The sequence below is a fragment of the Pavona decussata genome, unplaced genomic scaffold (assembly GCF_977016875.1).
Source record: "Pavona decussata unplaced genomic scaffold, jaPavDecu1.1 SCAFFOLD_225, whole genome shotgun sequence".
In the NCBI taxonomy this organism is placed as follows: domain Eukaryota; kingdom Metazoa; phylum Cnidaria; class Anthozoa; order Scleractinia; family Agariciidae; genus Pavona; species Pavona decussata.
The window spans coordinates 167501-190932 of NW_028145630.1; the positions used below are offsets into that span (position 1 = coordinate 167501).

The 23432-nt window shown below is 40.0% G+C and overlaps 1 protein-coding gene across 3 annotated transcripts; it reads right to left on the reverse strand.

Moving 5' to 3' along the window:
- Positions 1-1004: 1004 nt before the first annotated feature.
- Positions 1005-22706, reverse strand: LOC146458902 (uncharacterized). Of its 3 annotated transcripts, none has more exons than XM_085090097.1 (7): positions 22601-22706; positions 15904-16473; positions 13348-13411; positions 4459-4669; positions 2991-3109; positions 2023-2164; positions 1005-1418 (listed from the first exon to the last, which is right to left on the reverse strand). In XM_085090097.1, exons 1-7 carry the CDS (start codon positions 22685-22687, stop codon positions 1148-1150), a joined length of 1464 nt encoding a protein of 487 aa, XP_084946223.1. In that variant the 5' UTR covers positions 22688-22706; the 3' UTR covers positions 1005-1147. The 3 variants fall into 3 exon arrangements, with proteins under 3 accessions (XP_084946223.1, XP_084946222.1, XP_084946225.1); XM_085090096.1 differs by lacking the exon at positions 22601-22706 and adding an exon at positions 16796-17192; XM_085090099.1 differs by lacking the exon at positions 22601-22706 and adding an exon at positions 16562-16583.
- Positions 22707-23432: the final 726 nt, after the last annotated feature.

Consider the following 23432-nt stretch of genomic DNA (forward strand, 5'->3'; position numbering starts at 1 on the left):
AGGCGTATATTTAGCCAAGCGCGAGGCGAGAGCCGGGAGAGAAAGATTTTCTCTCTCTCGTTCTCGCCTCGGCTGAATATTCCGGCGCCTGTTGTGGAATCACCGCAAAACAACCAACAGAACTCAAGCATCTTCCTCACAACGAAATCACTGAAATATAGTTTCTTTCATTTTATTCAGTTCTGGATTCTAATTTTTAATATTTCGCGCAAGACTTTCTCAGCTTAGAAGCATTAAACCCTTTCCACCTCCCAAGTATGTTAAAAAAAATTGAAAGAAATATCTTGAACCATCGAGAGAGAAATAACTAAAAATATTTGCAATGTTGTTCATTTCAGTGGGGTGGGACCAGTGGCTGATCCAGGAATGTTTCAAGATTGAAGCGGTCTGATACGTGTCCAATTCTATTCATCTACTTGAATCGAGGTTTCAGAAGCAAGGAATGAACACTCATCTGCAGCAAATCTAAAACAAAAATTTCCTGGTAAACTAACTAGGTCCTCGAAGTTTTCTCTCTTAATTATGAACAAATTATATTTGATCATTTAAAGATTTGAGGGGAGAGGGGTCCGGACCTCCCCTACCCTCCCCTTGGACCCGCCACTGAGTCCCACCGATTTGAAATTAACTTAGGTTTCGTGTCTGGGAGTGAAAAGGGCTTTTAAAAGGCAAACAAACTATTTCAATGTCGAGTCTGTATTTGCTTGCAATGGCATAAATAAATAGTATACATGGCAAAAATGTTATTTGCATGGCAACTCGAAATTTCATTTTGAATAAAAACTGAACGATTTCTTCCCCCCAACATCCCTCCGGAAAACGATTTTATTCAGTTTTCTAATCAGCTAAGTTGTTACCCTGGATACCAGAGGTGTTGCATGCTTTTTTACAGCGGTCGATGCGCGTAAGGGTCGCGCGCCAACGAAGAGAAACGTCTCTCGCACTCAGGGTACCATATTGAATTGAATAAAGAAAGTAGCATATTTTTCTGTCTCTCTTCTATGATTATAATATATTCTATACATGTTTAAAGTCCGGGGACAGTGGCTTTGGAAGCCACTCGATCTGTAATACACTATCTATCTATGAGTACAAATTTGATTTTTTTTTCTTTCTAAATGTACAGTGAATAATATATAACTCAAGCTCAAGCTTCGCCATTTTTCACAATATTTTGATTTCTACTTCCGGTATTGCCGCCTGGCGTGACGCCTCCTTCGTGAAATTTAAGCAGTTCTCCTAGGTAAGCTTGAAAGGCATTCATAGCGGCGTTAATAGCCGGGGAGCCAAAACCGTGAGTCACGAGACCAAACTGGTTAAGGCTCCGTAAGATAGAGTCCGGTAGGTTACTGTTGGGTAGCCTGGTCTTAGGGTAGGGATCCTGTGCAAGAACATCTTGAAGTTCTTTTGTCAGTTGCCTGAAAGATAGGATGGAAAGAATGTCAGTCATGTTTCTGTAAAAAAAATTTCCATTGAAAGCACTAAAAATAAAAATTAATGAAAAGTGGCGAATGTTTTCTGTTGCGCGCTGTTTTAGGGAACTTTAACAGGGACGACGGCAACGAAAAAAGAAAACGCCACTTGAAAACATAACTTTCTTTGATTTGTGCTACTTCGCGATTATTTCAATTCGTTCAACTTGTACAAAAATGGCGAACTACCCAAGTACCAAATTGGTAGGAACCGGCGGCGTTCAAGTTGAGAAAGAGAATGAAAAATTCACCTTCGTGTGCTCGCGCTCTCCACAAAACCTTGAATTTGATTATTTCGCGTTGTTGTTTTGCAGAAGACGGCAAAGAAATGTACCAAAACTTAAAACGCACGTGCAGAGCAATTGTTTTTCCTCACTAAACCTATTGTTTTGAGGCGTTGTCGTTGCCGTCTTTGCCAGTGGTCGCATGGGGCGAGGACGTTCGCGCCCATGTGACCTTCCCATGGGATTATCTGTTTTGAAGTTTTTCCCTTTACAAAATTTCTCAAGGCAAAAGTTGAGAGTGGTTTCCAATTTATGAGGATACATACTTTGCGGCAATAATAGCGTTTTTCCTGGACTGTTGCTCAGTTGGTTCAGCATGCTGTCGATACTGTCTCTCCGCGAGTTGAGCGGCGGGAAATTCAGACTCACATACATAATCAAAGTCTGCAGCTAAATGAGCGGCCTCGCCTGCAAAATACCAAACAAATCACGTGTTACAAATTTCCACAGGAAGGTTGAAATTCGTACTGAAAACCAAAGCGCGAAATCCTGTGCGCTTCCCTGAGTCGAGTGAGTGAGTTTTTATAGCTATTGATAAAAACTACAAATCACTAGTTGGAATTAGAAAACTAGAATACGTACAATATAACTAGAGTACGTCTGTTAGTTTTATGTAATAAAAATTAAACTGTTAACAAAAAGAAAACGTACAGAAAAAAATTGAAGAAAACTGATGGATACAGTAGAACTAAAATTATTGTTGTTATATAAGGCTAATCTATAACTGAAACTTATTCTCTCATAAATGCGGATTTGTAATGCTCTGCCGCAGGAAAAAGGCCACTTTTTGAACTCATGGTTAATGAGTATTGTGCACATAGAAAACTTTTGGGGCCCGAAATATTTTCGGAAGTTTTGAGAAAAGCAAGGACGGACCGCTAATCTGCCAATCTATCTATGGGTTGATAGCTCAGTTTTTCGCCAAATGCGCTAACTGGCCTAATCCGTCACAGATTAAAAGGGTAAGCCAGACCGTGGGCCATGGGCTTCTAGATCAGAGCTTTCAGATGGTATAGTAACAAATATTGGAGGTTTGCAAACATAAATCTACCTAGGATGGATCTCCACGTGCAACCGACGGATGGCCCGTACAAGTATCATATTTTGGGCCACTTCTCTTCCTTCGTTCAGCTGCATTTCAACTTATTTCACCTGCGTGACCTTCTTGCTTGCTCTCGCGCATCACGCAACGCTTTTCCCAGCGGAAATTGAACCAGTTCACAAACTTACTTACCTTCCACTAGTGAAGTGAGTAACGTAACTTGCGCTGCCTTTCTCCTTCCCGCCGGAAGTGACAAACCAATCTTTTCTAACTTGTCACGCAAACTTTTCCCGCCATTTTTAGACTTTGCCCTGACATAACATAAAAAATATCACAATTGATTATTTTGAACTTTTAAACAACAAAACTTTTAAAACTATTAAATTCTGGGTCAATGCCTTAATCACGGACGGTTTCTAAAGATCTACGGACATGAGGAGTTCGGCTTATGGTAATTTAGAATTTTAACTGAGGAGGTGGGCGGTTTAGTGGTTAGCGCGTCGTGCGTAAGTGGGATGGTTGCAGGGTCGAGGACTCAAGACTAGACTAACACCCCATCCAGGGGGGTGTAGCAGTATTCCTATAGCTGCTTTATGCTACGCAAACCAGATCAAGCTCCAGTCGTGTGTAAGTGAGACTTTCTCTTTCTCCTCCCTCATATAACGGGCGGGCGCTCCCCTCAAGTTGAGGCTAAACGTTCCAGCTTTGTTCTACAACATAAGTTGATTCAACGAATTTGAAACGTTCAGCATCCCATGTTGGATAACGTTAGACTAGCCTATTTTGTTGGATGGATGTATATGTGACGACGACAGACGTTTAGCCATAAGAAGTACAATCGTAGATGGTGCCGAGTATGTCCGATTAAGAACAAGTAAAAAACATCGTGAAAGCGTCCTTATATGAGAAATCTATAAGCACAATTAACCTTGTTCAAAGGTAACGAGGTTGAAGCGCAATACTTCACCGCCCTGTTGTAGCTACTTTTTCACTCTTTTATACAATGGATGATTGAACCTCTCCACGAAAACAATCTCAAACAAACACTTTCGTTTTAGGGGCGCAAATAACTGCTGCTATCGGCTAATGTGAGTAATCAGAATTGTAGTGTTAGGGTAACATCCGAGCTGATTTATTCTCCCCACTTGCGTGCGTGACAGAAGCTCCTAAACGGGGTTTACTGTTGAGTTATATGTTATGTTACGTTACGTTGTGTCATGTCATGTTATGTTATGTTACGTTACGTTACGTTATGTTAGGTTATGGGACGCGATATTTTTACTGCTTAGTGCCATAAAACCAAAACTTTTATGTTAACTGTTATATAAGAAATTGCAGAATGCAAACTAGGTACTTAAAAATATAAATAAACCTAAAACCACGGAAGTGAAGTTTTTGATGAGTGTCTCCTCAGAGTTCTTGGGTGTCAAGATTGCGTGGTCGCACAGTACGCGCATTTGGAGTTGCGGGAAGTCTGATGCTATTAAACGTCGTTATAATTGTCCTTATTTTGACACTTTTAGGGGAAATTAAATGTTTGTACTTTTGCATCGAAATTTTTACTGTTAGCTGTTACATGGCCCAAAAATTAATGTTAGCTGTCAAGCAGACCGCCTATTTAGACCCTCTGACAGTGCGCCTTTGGATCACACGTTCTTACCTCCTTAGAACACCGCCGAGAAGCGAGGCATTGAGACATTCTGGATGAGAGAGTCGCCTGCGGATCTCTCCTACAGTGACTTTATACTTTGAAGTAGAGCTAAGGAGGGATAACCGCCCAGGAACACAACAGAACACATCCGAAGGATGAACGGGGCTATCGGAATCAGCCTCCTCGCGAGAATCACGTTCCACGTGGTTCTTCTTGTGACCTGCGACAAACAAGAAAATTCTTGAGAACACGATTTGGAGATTGAAGGGCAGCGGTCTATTTCATTGTGGAGTTGGCGTTTGGCGAGGATCTGGCGTGAATTTTGCTGATCTCTTTGTAGTAGATTTTTTACCGTTCCGTAATGTTTTTACCAGCATACAATCTTCTTAAAATATCATTACTCGTTTAAACAGGGAAAAGAAAAGGGAACATGGTCAGAGAAGATAAAACTACTGATATGCAAACAAATTCTCCCAAACACAGCATCACAGGAAAGAGATGACCAGTAGCTTTTATGCGAATGCCTACGTTTTAAGAGGCTAGTTTTCACCAGCTTCACAAGCAAATTCACGTAAGATAAGCACATTGAAAACTGGCAGATTATTTATCGTCATTTAGAAACGTCAAAAAATGGTTAATAAAAAAATTGAGGAGCTACAGTTCTCCTCAATTTTTTGTTTATTACTTTACCATTTTTTACGTTTTAAAATGCGAATAATTTAATCAAGCGTCGGCAAGTTTAGAATTTCACTTGCTAGAACATCATACTCGCAACAGGGAGCAGGGATGGCGCAGTGGTAAAAGAATTCGTCTCCCACCAATGTGGCCTGGGTTCGATGACCAGCGTTTACACCATATGTGGGCTGAGTTTGTTGTTGGTTGTCGTCCCTACTGAGAGGTTTTTCTCCGGGTGCTCCGGTTTTTCTTCCTCCACAAAAACCAACATTTCCAAATTCCAATTCGACCTGGAAACAGTTGACGAATAGCCACTCCGTTGGATGTGCCACTGACAATTCCCACTTATTTTAATTTTATCCTATTTAGCTCTCGGAAATATGAAGTATTTTGACGGTACAAAGCCTGTCATCCTTCAAGTGGACGCCTCACAACATGGCCTGAGTGCACCACTCAGTCAAGATCATGGACCGGTCGCTTCTGCTTCGGAATGAAACTCAGTAGCAACTTGGCTTTTCCTCGTAATTAGTTGTCCTTAAGCTCGTGAATTAAAATTCCCACTGAGGATAGCATAACGTCATTCCTGTAAAATGTTTCGTTTCTCGTCGCCCCACGACTCCATCAAAAAGTAGACAAAAGTTTCGGACTCGTTGCCTTCTCCCTTCGAGTTCAATACACTTTGTATACGTCTCAAGGACAGTGCCTACTAATACCGAAGTATTTTTGTGCAGTTTATGACTATGCAGGAAAAACAGATCTTAGCAAGGCCTATTGGAATCCAAAACGAAAATTGGGTGTAGCCACGCATTTTTCAAAGATAATTTTAAAAGCAATATTATCTCTAAAAAGCGCCAAAATATTAAGCAATGTATCGGATTTTTTCCTAATCTGAAGCTTAATTATCTCTGAAAATACCCCCAATTTTCTTTCGAGATACCAAAAGGATTTGCTAAGTTATATATTCTCTGTATAGTTTTAAGCCGCGCAAAAATTACTCCTGTATTAGTAGGCACCACCCATAGGAAACCCGAGTATCTTGAGATGCGCAGAACGTATGCGCCGTAAAAATAGTTTAAGCTGATCTCTCACTAAGACGTTTTAGAGTTATAGCAGCTTGTCTCTTCCCACTTTTTTTTTTCTTTTTTTGTTCTTTCTTTCTTTCTTTTTTCAAACCGACCAACCAACCGACATTCACGAGAGGGGGAGAGAGAGAGTGGGAAGGGGGTGGGGGTGTAGCAAACGAAATATTTAATGGGGAGGGCCTAAGGAGAACCAGTCTGTTCGTTTTCCAAATGCATTTGCTTATGTTGTTGTTGTCCTACGCTTGTGCTCGCGCCACTAATTGAAAACCAGACTTGAGGGTTAAAGTGTCATCTGTTGACTCAAACATTCGAGCCACCTTGTACAGCATGACAAACAACGCCACAGGCAAAAAGCTTTTCTCAGTGGCACTCTGAGGTCATGGTTAAACGTAGGTGACAATCTACAGCTGTTTACTCCTCATGAAATGTTCAAGAGGTTGCGCCTTTTATAGTCAGAAGTCGCCATTAAAGATATGCTGCTCAGTAGCTTTCATTTGAATGGTCACACTTAAAGATTTCTTCCACAGACTCAAAAATTAGAACCATTTTGTACAGCATAATAAACAGCACCACAGGAAAGTACTGCTCAGTAGCTTTCATTTGAATGGTCACACTTTAGGATTTTAATCACAAAATCAAAGTTAAAACAACCTTGTACAGCATAATAAACAGCACCACAGGAAAGTACTGCTCAGTGGCTTTAATATGGCTTCATTTAGACTTAGCTACAAATGTTAGGAGTTTGGTTTGAGGTGTTAAGAGGAGTTTAAATAAGATTTTTGGACGGCAAAAGCTGGAAAATTTAGGAGTGTTTTGAGACAGTTCACTTCGAAATGTCCTGAATTTCAAAGCATGAAGCACTCACATGAATCAGAGTTTGACTCTAAAAATGAAAATCAAGGTCAGTTAGTTTTACTTCAGCCGAAGACAAAAAGAAGCATTGTCTTTATTTGATTTTTTTTTTTTTGGTTGACGGTGGAGAGACATCTACTTGAAAAAGACCGGCTATCTATCAAGGAAATTTCAGCTCACGCTTCTAAAAAAATAAAGGTGAAGTGTTACTTTTTACCTCAAAATGTCTCATCATGCAGTGACTGAACAGAATTCAGGGACACCCCGATCTGTTTATTCGGTGGATATCCGTTGGGAAGACCTTGATCGCCTCAGAATATCGGATTTAGTCGTAAAGACCATCTATTGCTTTCTTCTGTAATATAACACTGGAAAAATAATTCATTTCGTTTTCGGAGCCACGAACCTAGTTTATTGGCCTTAGCTCCCACGAGTCTCCTGTAGCTCAGTGGTAGAGCATTCGAACTAGTAATCGGAAGGTCTTAGGTTCGACTCCTGATAGGAGCACTCGGATTTTTTCCGAGTATGCCTGTGTCACTTACCGCCGATTAATACATCATTCTCAACAAATATCTCGTTGAAAATTCAAAATAAGGTCAGCCGGCATTTTCGCGAGGCCAACAAGACCTCGTAAATTCGAGAAATAAGATATAACGTTTCCTAAAACTTTCTGAGACTTTAATTTTCAGCTCGACAAAGCATCCCAGCAGATCATAATGTATTACCTTTAAAACGCAACTAAATGACCTGGCAACACAGAAGATGCAAACCGTGTCATTACTCACTTGAGGCTTATGTTCTAAACATATCATATGTCACTTTTTTTATAAAATGAACCGTAAACAGGTGACTTAAGTTCGGGTCTTTTAAATCCGTATGGCTGTTATTAAGTTGCAGTTTATTACTAGAGTAATAAAGATGCTTTTAGCCCGTCCTTTTAAACCTCTAATATAAGCTTTTAAATCCGGCGAGATTTCTGTGTGACAAATATATTAAAAGCTGTCAACGCCATTTTACAAGCTTATAAACAGTTTTCGCCGATTTTAATCTTTGCCGAATTATTGTTTTTCTCTGCAATATTATGATTCTCCGCTAAAAGATTATTTTCAAAACGTCCCGACGTGACAAGACCAGTCTTTCGGAGCCGGAAGATCAGCCAGTTTATAAAAGAAGAATTATTTCGGCTTGGACATACAAAACTCTAAACTGCGGGCATCAAAAGAACACTTTACGGATTACACGTTTAATTAAAAAAAAATGAAATAAGAAAAGGTTTTATTGCGTTTTCAATTCATTTCTTTTGGTTTTACTACAAAGAGCAATCTGAGAAACAACGGCGTTAGAAAACTACATGTTGTTAAGAAATTGACTAGAACTTATTACAACTTTTATTTTGTAGTTTTTTTAAACAAATCTTATTTAAATAAAAATCAGTCTCGTGAACTTTGCCCATACAACAGCTTAGCAACAATACTGACGATTTTTATTGATATTGAGTGAAATATTTCAAGTGCATAACCAACCCTTAAATGATGAATCGTCGCTAAATTTAAAGGAAAAAGGGTTGCTATGTACGAAGACGAAAAATTTAGTTTGACTCAAGACATGAATTTTCTTTGTATCGGCTGGAGAGTCGAGCATAAAACATATCGATTTCAATTTGGGATGCATTGCACTACCTTAGTAGAATAGCAAACAAGACCAGTTTTTATCTTCGTGCTTTTTCCTATGCATCAATAATAGTGGAATGGATTAGAGTAGAGTAGAACTGAATTGAAGGAATATTTTTGGTGGTTTATTAGGAAGACTTGCCCTGGCCTTGCGCAGACAACTTAGAACTTGTAAATTGTTAAAGGACACTTAACCTTGCTTTTTAAAGAGTGAAAAGATAAAGAAAACTTGAAAGTCATTATTGAGCTAAAACAAAAAAATGATCCTGTGAAAATTGTAAAAAAGTAACTTATAAGCGACAACTTGAGAGAGTGTGTGTCTCGGGGCGCAATATTTTGTCTATAAACGATTCACACTAAAATCAAGTGTTTAGGAATAACGAAATAACATCAACATGCATGAACTAAAGAAACCCTAAATTTTTGTCTTCACTTTAAAAATGTCTGCCCGAAAGCTACTGAAGCGAACGACTCTACTGGCCATCTAAACAATTTATTGAACTACTGGACAAAGCAGCATAGCTGCAAGACTGGTACTATAGAGATTTAAAAAGCTCTTAATTTATCCCCACATGTAGAGACAGTTACTGGTGCCTTTTAGCTCGAAATATAAATATTTTGAAAGATGTGAAGAACACTTGTGGTCTTTGAAACAATAGTGTATGTTGTTTACTTCAGTGCACGCGCTTTCTTGAAGCCATGGACAATTTAATGGAGAGGGCGTGCACACCATATACTAATGCGTCCGTAACGAAGTTACTAGCAGCAATTAGTTTTATTCTACAATAAATATAAATACGACTTGGCAGCGAATCAAAACAAAGCTTACTGCCTTAATTTAGCGTGGCATTCCAAGGCCACGTTGAATGTTGAATGTTAACAATTCAATGTTAAGCGAAGCGTGATGGAAACCGACTTGAAATTTTCCTGTCTCGACCAAAGCACAGCGATAATTTTCGCAAATGAACGTTTTACCTTGTTGCATGACTTTCAAGCAGCAAGACGCAATTTTCCACCGCCCATTTCTGTGTGCGGGCTATTAGGAGGCGTATAACTCTTGGAAATTAGAAATTCACAAACGATGCCGACAACTTACTGAACGTTAATAAGAGTTTGGCTGGCGTCACTTCGATTAAGCTTGGTTTTATTGACAGATATTTTTAGCTATTGTGTGTCAGTTTTTAGCGTTTTTTTGGTTTTATGGTCTAAGGCCTTTTTGGCGAATCGTTGTTTGTTTGGTATATAAAACGAACGGAGCGAGTTGTGTCGACACCAATTAAAAAGAAAAGTAAACTCTGCTTGATATTTGCTGAACAGCTACAACATTTTGATTTGATGTTATTGTTTGGCCGCAAAGTTCTTAAATAAATCGTATCTACTGGGGTACTTTTCCCATAAAAACTGAAGTCATTTTATTCTTAGATGATCAATGAATTTTTTTTCTTGCCACTTCTCAGCGAAGTCATAAGATGGCGTAAAACAAGTCCGTTACTTAGCGAGATTGAATTTGAGAAAATTAGAAAAAAATATCATCACATCTACCTTATCAAGTTTATCTGGCGCAATTTCGAAAGTGAGAACATTGGACAAGTGATTCTCACTGAGTAGGTGTCAAAAAGGTGTGAAGCGATACTGTATATTTATTTTTTGGTGAAACCCTACTGTGACAACAGCTTCACTTGAATTGTCTCCTGTGTGTTCTTGATAGCAGCAAGTCTGTATCTTTAAATGTCGGACTTTTTGTCCGGTCAACAAGTGTTGAAGAGAAAACAAAAAACACCTTAAACAAAGAAAGTGAAATTTGAATGCAGAGAAAAGGAAGTACTCATGGTTTAGGATTTCACGAAACAAAAGGTTGCTCTGAAAGGAAACTTGGTGGAAACGCACAAAAACTTAAAATTTATGGCATCTATTGTCTGTTCAAGCGCAGTTGGTATTTTCCATTTTATTCGATGACCTGCGATACCCTTCAGTTCTTGATGCTTGTCAGACTTTGCGTGCAAGTCATGGAAAATATCACCCTTACGTACAAACCAGTCTTGTCGATTTCCCTAAATATCCGGACGGTTTCTACACTTTATCATGAAATATTAAAATTACAGAAAAGTTCAGCTGCTTCAATTCATTTTCAACTTAAGAAGGTCCTTTCAGGGTTTCCGCGGTAATTTCACGGCAGATGTTTCTGCCTATAGAAATTAACATTAAAATAATAATAACAATAACGATAACAATAATAATAAAATAATAATACAAAAGCAGCTCTTTTTTGGCAAGAGGATGAACGTTGGCGTGTGGGCGCTAGAAGGTTGGTGAGAAAAGTGCATTAGTTCTGATAACTTACCTCAAGTTCAAGTTCAAACTTTTTATACAAAACTTTTTTCTCTATATCTCTTTTTAACCCGAGACAACTGTAAAACAGACTCTATTTCTGGAAAAATTAGCATCATTTAAAAAGGAGAACTACTGAAATAAACTGAATAGTGTGGACTCATTTATATATTTTAGTCGACCGTTTACTACGACATAAATTGGCGGACAATTTATGCAGGTAACTGAAGCTTACCCTCATGACATTACCTTCTGTAATACCAAATGAAGCACTCAAACAAGCAAATAAGCAAGCTCAAACGCTTATGTCAAAATATTGGCAGAAAACATGGCGTCGCTGTCAAATACAATTAAAAGATATTGATAAGCGTGTGTAGTAAGCTTGTTCAGACATTGTTCACCATTGAACTCAAGCCAAACGATACAAGATTTTGTTTCAGTAATTTGTTGTTAGAAAATCAAGCATTCAGCGAAATAACCGCTATCACCGCCTCGTGGGTTACTTAAATTTCACTTGGCTTCAATCAGCCACAAATATTAACAAGCATAAACATTGTGCTTTTCCCGGGGGTTTTGAACGACCCCCGTCAAGAGGATGGTATAAAATGAAATCAACAACCGCTGTAAATAGTACATTGAGCAAAACGATACACAGCGAGTAATGAAATAAAATATACTCGTCACGTAGAAACAGAAAGACCAGCGCATCACTCGCAGCTGTTTCTGAAACTGAAATTTTCAAATATTGGTTTTTGGAAAGGGAGGAGAACCGAAAAATCCGCAGAGAAAAAACCTCGAGGCAAAGAAAAGAGCCAACAACTAACTCGACCCAATTTGACACTGAGTCCGAGAATTGTAGAGTGCTGTTGCCGCTGCGCCATGTATGTTTTAATACGTGCTTCGCATTTTACTAAATGATCGAGTAATGTACAGAAAGACACTCCATAGACACACAAACAACTCCGAGAAATAATTATCGTAATAACAGTAAAAACCAAATAGGCCAATTAAGTTTTTAAGGCAAGAAGCAAACTTTCAAATTGCTTTTCAGTGCCCGGGGAAAAATATCCAAGTTTCCTACAACAAATACGATTTTTTTGCGATAATAGAGCGGTTATGACCATTTTATTTTGTATATTTTTCTTTACAGCGAGCTGAAATAAAGGGAAAACGATAGAAGACGATTGTTGTTCTGGAGTATGGTTGGATTTAAGTTGAACGTTGCCCTTTTTCTGCTTAAATTGTTGACCACAAAAAGTCGCTCTTGTGCAGTTAATTTGAATTTGTCGGTTTGTTTTGTAACTTACTTTCCATTCTTTTTCTAAGGAAAATTGATGACTCAAGCACAATATTGTCTCTGAAGTAATGATAGAATAGATAAATGAGCTTTGCGCATTAACTCGACTAAGAAAGTTCGCCATCTTTCTCTGTTGAGGTGTCATTATGGCCAGCTGTGGCGTTGGCAAGGTCTGTGAAAAGCATTTTCCTCGCCGGTTGAAATTGCCAACCAAATTTAGCTTTCACGCATTTGTGAAGGCTTTCTGTGAAAATTCAGTCAGTACCTCTGTTTTGTTTTGGTTTAAAATCCTACTTTAATCATTGAAACAAGACAAATGTCCTACTGACGTACACAGATAAAGCTTTCCGTTTCCTCTCTTGTTATCAAATAAGAACGCGCAGAGAGCATTTTAATGATTTGAAATCAAGCAGATTATTCGGTTTTTACTATAGCACTTTTTCAAAGCTTTCAACAGCCGGCTTAACGCTAAAAAGCAGAACCTCGGCAATTTTTAGTTTTCTGGGGGGGGGGGGGGAGGTTGCTTTTCAAAGCTTATACAAATCACTTGCCTTAGGTAAAACTTGGCGTTTCAATTGTATAACATGACCTGAGAAAATTCGATTACTGCCTCTTTAGGTTCAATAAATTTTCAGATGGAAAAAAGAAATAAATGTTTGCAAACACTTTTTAAAAACCCCTCGCTGGTGTCCGAGACCCATGATGTTAGCTTTGTGTGATATCATCAGTTTAGGTCATGTTCATCGCTGAGAAATTAACAAACATGTGAACGTTTGGAGAACCCCTTCATCAATTCCCCGGTTCTATCTTAACTCAAAGTAGAATCATATAGTTTGGTTTCTTTTTAATCTACACAACTGAAACACCTACAGATTGACTATTCAAATGAAAGCCATTGAGCTGTTCTAATCCCTCAATGAGTATTGTATTTTGTATTTTGTTTTTTCATATCTCAACTTTGTAGTTTAGCGCTTTTTAAAGTTACCCTACTTACTTTCACGTGAATTGTGATGGCTATGTGATTCTCCGTTCTTGCTGTTTATCCCTGATCTGTGATTCTGTAGGAGCGAGATGTTAAAAAGTTTAGCAATTTATATACCTGGATACACTATAGGTAGTAACTTCCATATCATTCAAAGTCCCTTCCACAAGAAAGAGTATCTCATTGTCTTGAAAGCCCAAAAGGCCATGTTTTCTTCCCATTATGCCTTCCTATTCCTTTATTCAAACGTGTTTGCAGTAAATTAAAGAAACACCATGCACTAACTGTGAAATGTCTTATGTATGTATTATAACGATAGCAAACGGCTAGGAGATATAACCAGTTAAAGAAACCCGCACAAAAAATTCAAATAATAAACGTTTTGTTGTTCGGCATGAAATGCTTTCGTTAATCGCTTCGTTTTTATTTCAAAGCCGCAGATCTATTTAATGCCTTCCGCCCTTTTATTGTAATTTCTGCAAGCGAGTGTTGGCCGGATGCCCAACTGAGACAATTTCTGTTTGCTAATTGTCACGAAGCGAGAAAAAAAATTCGCGACTCGACGGTGTGTGTTGTTGATAACCAATACGCGCCTTGCTTGATGTCGCGTGTTTGAAAATCGCTTTTAAATCTATAAGCAAACTAAGCAAATGAGATTAGGAAACCTGGAGTGCTTCACACCTTCTACAATGGGTTGTAAAGTGTTCCAGGGTCAACATTGATCCGTGTGAAGAGAAACATAACTACGAACCGTTAAATACAGCCGTACTATTGTAAACAACAGCGGATGGATTAGACTCTGCCGAGAACAATTTTTAGGCTATTAATTCTTTTTGGCGAAAACAGAATATTGGGCGAACGGTCGGGTTCTCATCGCTTACTTTGAAAGGGGTTTTTTATGGAGTGAGCGGTTCTGTGGTTGTTTTATTAATTGCTCCCTACTGTGAATTCAAAGAGAACCCCGTCTAAACACAAGACTTAGACGATGTATTCCCCCATTCAACCTTCCCCCGCGCGCCATCAAATAGCTTGTTGAGATAGACAAAAAACGGGAACACAGAGAAGAAAGGCTTAGATGTGTTCCGTAGACCCATAGCTCTCGCTTCCTTCATAAACACTAAACAATCTTCTCGCTTACAATGTTATCATACTAGCAGTGCCTTGTGGTCATTGAGGCGAAAATGAGAACGTTTATATGAATTCTACAACTGATTCGCATTACTTTTTCGGTCGTACAATTCTTGTTTTGACTTGAACTCTTACCCCGAGAAAAAAAAGTGAACTTACAGGCCAACTTTTAACAGAGTTTAAATTTAGCTTTCGTAAGAGCGCCGTGATAAACGAGTGTTTCGAATTTATTTATGTATTCGCTCAACATGGGGTGCTTCGCGACTTCAAAATGAAATGATTTAAGCTTAGTCAAGACACCTTTTCCTCGTAAATTGATTCCCTGAGTCCCACATCACGAACCTAAGCTAGTCACGAAGACCATCTATTGTTAAATGAATTTTTCTCACTTCAGTAAAACGTTTAATTTTCACCTGTAGCAGCACATGACACTTATTCTTGCAAATGGTTTGTTAGGGTTTTGTCGCCGAAGTAGTTAGCATTTTGAAATCTTTGTTTCCTATAGAAAATAGCCCCGAGAACCATCATTTATAAGCAGCAACGGCCTAGCGTAGAAAATAATTTAGAGCAACAAGATGTTGGAAAACCTATTTCAATTCAAACCACGATCCTTCATGCCATCCATGCGCTTTTTGTTTCTTCGGCTTACAGAATCCATTGTGAGTCCCCGGCTCTCGTGACTTATTCTCGTCTTTTCATGTTATTGATCACCGCAACTGTTTCACAAAAACACACACATTGTTCAAAGTTGTAGGGAGCAAATTTCCTGATTATCAACTTTTTTACAACGCCGGTTAAGACTTGAAAACAAACCAACGCGCGCCGCATGACTCTGCGAACGACTTAGGACTGAGCTCCAAAGGAAAGGCCATGACTTGATAAGGCGGATAAAGGCAGGCAAATATATGTCGCGTTCGTGGAAAGATAGTGAAATAAAAAGGAAATTTGCGTTGAGTGTCGGTTATAAAGAGTGCCTGGAATAACGCTACAGGCTTTAAAAGATAGTATTGACCGGCGGACTCGAAATTGTCACTTGCTCATGACCTTCAAGATTGTCGTATCTGAAGAATTAGTTTGCCCACACATTCTATATGGAGAGTATCATTCAGCGCTTATATTTCAATGATCACAGATGTTTAAAAACCGAAACGGATGCTCTTGGGTATCTCAAAACCACAATTCATCCTAAGCCGGCGTTACTGCCTTGTGCCCCAAAGAAAAAGCTTTCGGATTTGAAGTTTTCTATCAAGAATTTTTCGCGCTTTGGTTTTGCCATCGCGTGCTGGTGTGTCGTTGCGTCATGTTCCCAGCATATATACACTGAATGGCGAAAGAAAAGCAAAGCCCATCGAAGCGAAAATATTGTATGTTTGCGGGGATTCAAGACCGAATTGTGTCGTGTGTGACAACTAGAATATGAGTAAAATTTTATTATTTTACCTGTCCGTCCGCCATGCTTCCCGAAGCTATCATGTCAAACATATCGGGCCTTCGCACAGCCGAATATATCTCTTCTCTCCTCCTCGCATGCTCCATTGCTGCTGCTGTACCATACTGGTTTATGTGCGCTTGTTGTAGTGCTTCAACTTCGGAAGGTCGCGCTCGGAGCGGATGGCGAGCTTGATGCTGTGTTACCGGTTGTGGGTGAGTAGGGCCAGCCATCGACTGATGTGGCGTCCCGGTTGACGGATGAAATCCTGCAGGTCCATTACCGAATTGCTGCGAGTGAGCAGCTTGGAATGGTTCTAACGGATGTGTGAAGTCAAACCGTGGCTGTTGTTGCTGGGGAAAGTGTAAGGGATTATACTGTGGAGCGTAATACTGATGGGCTTGAGGCTGCATCGGAGAAGCGATAACCTCACGAAAGTCGTGAGGCGGTGTGTGTGAGAGACGAGGAGCTCCGCACGAGACTATACCCGAACTAGTAACATTTGCTGACGGCGAGGATACAACGCCTGTTCCACTGACTGTGCTTACGCCATGCAACCCAATTCCAAGGCCGACTCGATCCTGAGAGGTAAGAACACATATGGAGTTAATAACTATTATCTAACAAAAATAGCATGCGCGGTGGTATACGTACACCCGGGTGACTCACGTTCATGACATAGGTTCAGTGAAACCGGGGTTACTGATTTTCGAAGTCATGTACGAGGCAGTGATTTACTTAGCTCATCGCCATACGAAAATTATCGCACGGTAGTTCAGTGTTAATTTAGCCAGTTCACTATGACTCCTTGAGCTAGCTTAGGGATCAAGCGTATTCTGACAAGTGCGGACAGCGATCAGTTCGGCACTTGACTTGGTTTACAGAATTTACTTATATGCTTACCTCGGATTCGATCAGCTCGAAGGCGGATGTTGAGGTTTCGCTTCGTTTTGAATGAGATGAAGAAGGAGATAGAGGAGTCAACGGAGGTGACAAGTCACGGGTTTGCGATCGTTTTCTTTTACTACCCGTTTGCCTCTGCGCTGGTTGCGTCGAACTGTTTGATCCTAAAGGGCCTAACTGGGACGTCATAATTAAGCTTAATTCACGGCCGGTGCTAAATGTTTTATAACCCCGGGCTCTCTGCCAGTCGGCGGCGCAAAACGTTATCCAGTCACGGTAGGTTGTGTTTTGCTCACACTTGCTCCACTCTACAGCGGTAGGACTGGTCTCGTTTGCACAAATTATCGCCGCAGGGAAATCTTAAGGCCGTGCTTCACGCCGCACTTCAAACGTACTCGTTTTAAATTTCGTGCAGCCGCGGCTCGGCTTTGTGCTCCGTCAGGTCGCAGCGATCACTTTTCAAAAGATGCTTTTGGGAATTGACAGGCCTTGAGTGGCAAGCCAGACAGATTTTAATTATTTTCTGTCGTATTAAAGTTTCCAATTATTTGCAAATCAATTGAGGCCCCCCGATGGTTTATAGTACTTGTGTATAGTTCACCTTGTTGGTGATTGGCAGATTAAGAAAGCAAATCGTATAATAAGGCCATCCAACACCCAATAACCTATAGTGTATAAACAGGCAGGCGGAGCCTTGTCACAATTTTCACTGAGTCTTTTGTTTGCTCTCTTGCTTTGTTTGTCCAAGAGGTGGGCGTGAGGTCTCCATCAAATCGTCTTCCATGGCATTTGTCCACCGTAGCTTTAGCCTACCGTTACTAAGTGGAGATAACGGCGTGGAAAATTCGCCGATTTGTCGTCGAAATGCAACAAGACAGTCCGCGCGCTGAGAGGGTTGGTTTGTCCACGCGTGATTGCTTTGGTAAATGAAAAGTGACAAATGCTTCCTGAATCGTGACTGGAGAACGAGAATCATCTGTGCTCTAAATTATACCAGATTAGTCGGCGGTTACCTTTGAAGTTTATGCGTACATCATAACAAGAGAAAAGGAGGTTCAGAGACTTTTAACACAGGTCAAAGAAAATTGCAAAGGCCCTGTCACTACGCCCACAATAGGTCCATTGCCACATGTTTTTACAAGTTTAAAATGATCGTCTTTCTCTGAAGCGGTAAAGAATGTATGGTGATGTGTGACGTGTTTTTGACTGCTTCTCGCCCGCGCGTGTAACCAAAATACGCTTAGTCGAGGTCATCTATCTGTTATATCTCTGTTTTGAAGTGTTTGTAAACAAGAAGAAGTGTTTTGGTGGTCATTGGTGACCTGTTACAACAGTTTGCTTTTCTACCGTCCAGCCTTAATGTTGAACAGATTTGATTAATTATTGAATAAATAGCTTCTTTCATTTCATTATGTCACCAAGTTGTCTTAATGACTTCTAGATTCAATGCAAGAAAATAAGCGCTCGTATCGGAAATGGCGAAGACCTCGGAATAAAGCCGCGCAATTGCTAAAGAATGCCCAGTGCTCTGAGTGTTCAGACGACTAGGTAAATATCAGCTGTCGTGAAGTTGAAACGTGTGATTGATCTAAATTTCATGACTTCACACCACGATCGAACGTTCGCGCGCGAAAAGCCAGTTATTGCTTGATCACACAATAATTGTTTCTTGTTTACATGTACTTAGAATTTGGAAAGCCGAGAAAATTACTCGATATAATTAGCACCAAAGGATGAGCCGGATATCTTGAAGCAAAAGAGATCAATATTGAACTGAAGATCGCCAATATTTGATATTGAGTTTAGCCCACATGAAGCCAATGTTTGCCAACAAGTACTTAAGTGATTCCTTTAGTAAACATTTCGAGTTTAAAACCTTTCAATAATTCGCGCGTTCTTAATGTGTCTCGCGCGACAAGTTCTTTGAAAATAAAAGCGCGTCACAGCAATAATTAAGGCAGCACTTGCGTGTTATTCAAATCCTAATGTTTATTCAAAGAACCCTGCAGATGTAGCCTTTTGTCGTGGAACTCCAAGATGATGTTATTTATGTTTTAAGCTATGTCAGACTATGCGCCCCATGCTGTTCCATAAGTTCTATCATTCCTCTGCTCGATTCACTGTCAACCTCGTTACAGCCAAGACTCGAAAGATTTTTTTTGCTGTCAAGGTCGCCTAAAAGTGTGAACTCCTTTGTCTCTCCCCTGTTGAGAAAATTACATAGCGGCAAAGCTTCGTAAAAAATAATCTATATGCTAATTTTTATCTGTTAAGTTTGGCACCATGGTTTGCCCAAGTCACGAAACCTAATACTGCTTTTGTGGTGAAAATTTTCAATGGCCCGACTGACAAATGACCATCAAGAAATCAACCTAAAATACTCTTAGGAAAAATCAAGAAGATAGTGTACCTTCCGATCGGTCAAATCGATCCTTTTGGATCTTAACTTTGCTTGTATTTGCATATGTTTCCGACAAGCAGACAATGAATAAAATGTTTAGGGTTTTTTTTTTTTCTTAGAAGCTGGTAGAGAAAGAATTCAGAAACGCTTTTATGTCAAAACAGACAAATCTTTTTTTTCTGAAACAGTTGGTTTTTTGCCCAACGGAAAAAATCATTTCATTTGGTTTTAATTTTATGAGGACTGAGGCGGAGAAGAAATTTAAAGTCTTCGCTAACCAGAGAGTCCTGACAAACCAGAGCGATATTCGACCACCGTGATTGACAGAGACCACAATTGAAAACTCGACCAAATTAACCGGTTATCAATCGTCACAAGGCCAAGGGGAAAGATCTTGAAAATCCATTTTCGCCTAACAGACCAAGGGCTTGGGTTTTGCAATTCGTTTTTAAGCGTTTGTGTGTAAATGACCGAAATATTCGCTCGAGCGCAGCCATTGAAATGCAGCTATTGAGTTGAACTTTTCGGAGGTGCTGTCGGTTTTCCCAGTTTTTGAAAAAGTTTTTCAGCTCCTTTTCAAGTAGTGGAGTCACGTATTCGGTCGATGCAAGCAAGGACTGCCATCTTCAATTCGTGATGATTTATGTTAATTGATTTCTATAGTCAATCCTCTTATGCTACAATGACACTTGAAAAACAACCTACGGGTCGAAATTGCTGAGCTAACTAAGAACATGTGTGACTTTTCCACTCGAAAAGGTCCGTCTTTTATTACATTGACATATTGAACGAACGAGATTTTAGTATCGCCTTACGACAGGCTATCTTTCATCACGACTCTTTAAAACAATGTTACAATGGTGCTACCATGCTTAATTCGCTCTGTCGACTTCTGCGCAAACGGCGAATTTTTAAGTACTCAGACAGTGCACTACAACTGAAGGCAAGTAGATAACTCGCTGATACTCTTTTATTTACAAGTCCTTGCTTAAACAAACAAAGGCTTACCATTAACTTCCTGTGCCAAGTATGAAGTATCACGTTTCGCTGATCGAGTGTATTCAGTGACAACAGCTAGTCTTCTATTGTTTGCCTAACACTCACTTTGTAATAGATTATATAATAAAACAACGAGACTATAATCGGGTGTAAATGACCTGAAAATGGTCAACGTGTTGCGCGCAAAGGTGCGACATTAGCGGAAATAACACGCGCGAAGGGAAGATGTTCTCCTCTAGACCTTCTAAGTGGGACCTTGTTGAGAGCCAAGAGAGAGCATTTGAATTCCAGCTAAAAATAGAAATTTCTTGATGATTGATTCACACTCCCTTTGTTGTCCAAATGAGGGTCGCTTCGAACAACAGAGGTACGGAGTAAATATGTGTGTTTTCTAGTTCTTTGTCGCTCAAGATAACGTTATATCAGACAATTGGTGTATCGATGGGCGACAAATTCTCTACACAGCAGAGACACATTTTCCATTATTAAATGCCGGTTAAGTTGCTTTCTCAGTTTACTTTTCAAAGCACGCTCGCGAATCGACGTGGCACGGTAGCTTACGCAGTTAAAACTAAATCGAACGCATCCGTTATAATAACAGTTGGAGAAATAATGGTTCTAAGACTATATCGCTGTAAAATATACCATTCACACGTTTGAAGAATACTGCTGAGTTGCCTTTTTGCGGCCGATCAATTTAACAATCCGACCCATATATCTCTAGTCACAAAGCCTTTTGTAACACGTTTGCGTACGAGGAAATTGGCTGTAGCTTTCCCTGATAGACTTTTCTCCGCGACGATTCATTTGCTGTTTAATACGTAATCACATTTAGAAGTCAGAGGGAAACTTCAAGGGCACCCTTTACTAAAGGGCGCGTTAGAGAACTTACTTTCAAAGGCATTAATTTGTCATAAGCATCTACCACTGAGGCCGCCGCTCGTTATCACACGGAAAATTCGTGGTCTGAAGCGAAGTGTAACGTAAAAACTGTTGAAAACAAACTGAGTTGCGGTATTTCCTCTTGCTTTCGCTGACGCTTCGTATTACTGCGGCAAATGGAACTGAAACGTGTTTAACATGTACGAGCAAAAATCCTATCGGCCTGCTATTTCTGCCGTAGTATCTGCTTCCAAAATGTATCCTCAATGCTTCCAATTCAAGTAAATTTAAAGTCTGAATTCCCTAGATGAACGCTTCTTTCATTCGCATTCGTTTCTTCTTCCCTTTTCTTCAATAGTTTGAGTGACATCTTAATGGATAGCAGCAAATACTTTGCTTTTAAGACAAGATGCCTGCTATACTGGCATTACGCGAGATGCTGGGGCTGATTCATTTATTCCAACTGTATGCTTCGCCGATTGATAAAACTATCCTTGCTAATGGAATAGTTTGAGTCACGACGATCGCGTTACGTTGTTTTCCGTGTGTTACGCGACTCAGACTATCAGCGGAAATTTGTGGAATTCCATTACGATAACGTAAGCTTCTCAATGACCTCTTTTCAGTCTCGCGTCGTGGTCTAAGACTGTCAAACAGAGCACGATTCCTTCACTAAGAACTCACCAATTTCCACCGTTTTACGTGTCGGGTGCTTCTTAGAAGTTATTCTTTCGATTTACGGCTTCAAAATGGTGAAATTTCCCTTTGAAAACGGCACACTTGAGTCCAGAACATGTTAAAACAATATGGCGCGACTTAATCCGTCTTTAATAAATATATCAAATGATGCATTGACGTCACACAGGTAGGGGTGAGTGGGTCGCCTCCCTCGCAATATAAGCGACAAGAATGGATTTTGATTGGCCTGCTTTTGTTGAAGACAATCAAAACAATACATCCCGAGTAGGAGAGGGGAGAGTTTAATGAATAAATTAATGTACCGATTTGTGTATACGACGAAGAAAAAAAAAAAGAAATCGACCCGTTTTAAGACACGGTATGCCCCTTCAGGGCATCCCGCGTAACAAGCGCCGCGCTGTGCAAGTGCGTGTTCGATGACCAAGTGCGTGACCGTGTTTAAATAACTCAAATTCTATCTCCCTCGAAGGCATTTTGACCGCCAAATAGTCTGACACAGGCGAATATTTGACCGGAACTCATAAACAGACTTTAAATATCTGCCCAAGGATTATGACTAGTCGGTCAACAAGGACATAGGGGCCTGATGAGCGTTTGTTTGTAGATGGCCGGGTTGCTTGTAACTCGACGGTTCACGGGGGAGGTGGTTTGTAAGTAACCGATAATTCAACGAGGACAGGATCAATACATGAAAAAACAGGCTTGTAAAAGCGGGAACAAAGCGACGTATTACAAAGCTAAAGAGTGGTTTGTAAAAGGAAGTTTTTTGCGTGTTTGTCGAGGCTGTAAAACCGCGGAATTTTTAAAGTTTTGGATGCACTCACCTTTGGCGGGATCTTCACAGTTTTCATCGAAGCCAAACTCTCATCAGCGGCGCTTGCATCGCGGGCTCCTAATTTTCCCTGAAACATGTCTTAGGTAAAATATTTGAAAACAAAACTGAGCGACGATTGATAATTCTACAGAGATCTTTTTTTCGTGTATGCAAGTACGCGCGTAATTTTAAAGTCCTTTGAGTAATGTCTGTTGCGTCGTACTGTGTTCTCGCTAGTTACAGAACACTTGTTAATGCTATCCGAGCCCTTTACCAGATCTCTGTAACATCTGCTGCCACCTAATAGCCCAATAACAAAACAAAACATTAATTTGCCCATTTCATCTGGTTCCGTCTACATCCGACAAATGCACTGCTGTCTGAGTTTACAGGAAGGGAAAGTGGTCAGTCCATAGTTTGTATTTAACTGAAACCTCCCTTAATTCAGTGTTTGTCAAATGGGAACATCCTAGAAGGTAAATGGCCCACAAAGTCAGTGCTTTTCCCGGAGGAAAATTCCACTTCCCACAGGTTAACTAGGTTAGTTAAAGAGGGACGATGGCAACAGCAACGAAAATGTCACTTGAAAATATACATTCGTGTTATTTTAGCTACTTCGCGATTATTTCAACTTTTTCAACTTGCACAAAACATGCGAACTTCCCAGATGATGGGAGTGGCGTTCAAGTTCGTCCGCTCATTTTACGTTGTTGTTTTGCAGAGGATGGCAAAGAAATATACTAAAAAGGGATAACGCACATGCAGAGCGACTGTTTTTATTATTAAATTAAACCTTTTTTTGTGGCGCCATCTTCACCGTCGTCGCCATCGTTGCTCAAGTG

What these genes read in the sequence shown, in the direction of transcription:
- LOC146458902 (XM_085090096.1), bottom strand. Translation starts at nt 16,984, where the DNA reads ATGACGTCCCAGTTAGGCCCTTTAGGATCAAACAGTTCGACGCAACCA. An exon ending in CCATCACAATTCACGTGAAA is followed by an intron (nt 4,670 to 13,347) that starts GTAAGTAGGGTA and finishes TGTTTGTCGCAG; the next exon opens with GTCACAAGAAGAACCACGTG. An exon ending in ACTCACTTCACTAGTGGAAG is followed by an intron (nt 2,165 to 2,990) that starts GTAAGTAAGTTT and finishes GGTATTTTGCAG; the next exon opens with GCGAGGCCGCTCATTTAGCT.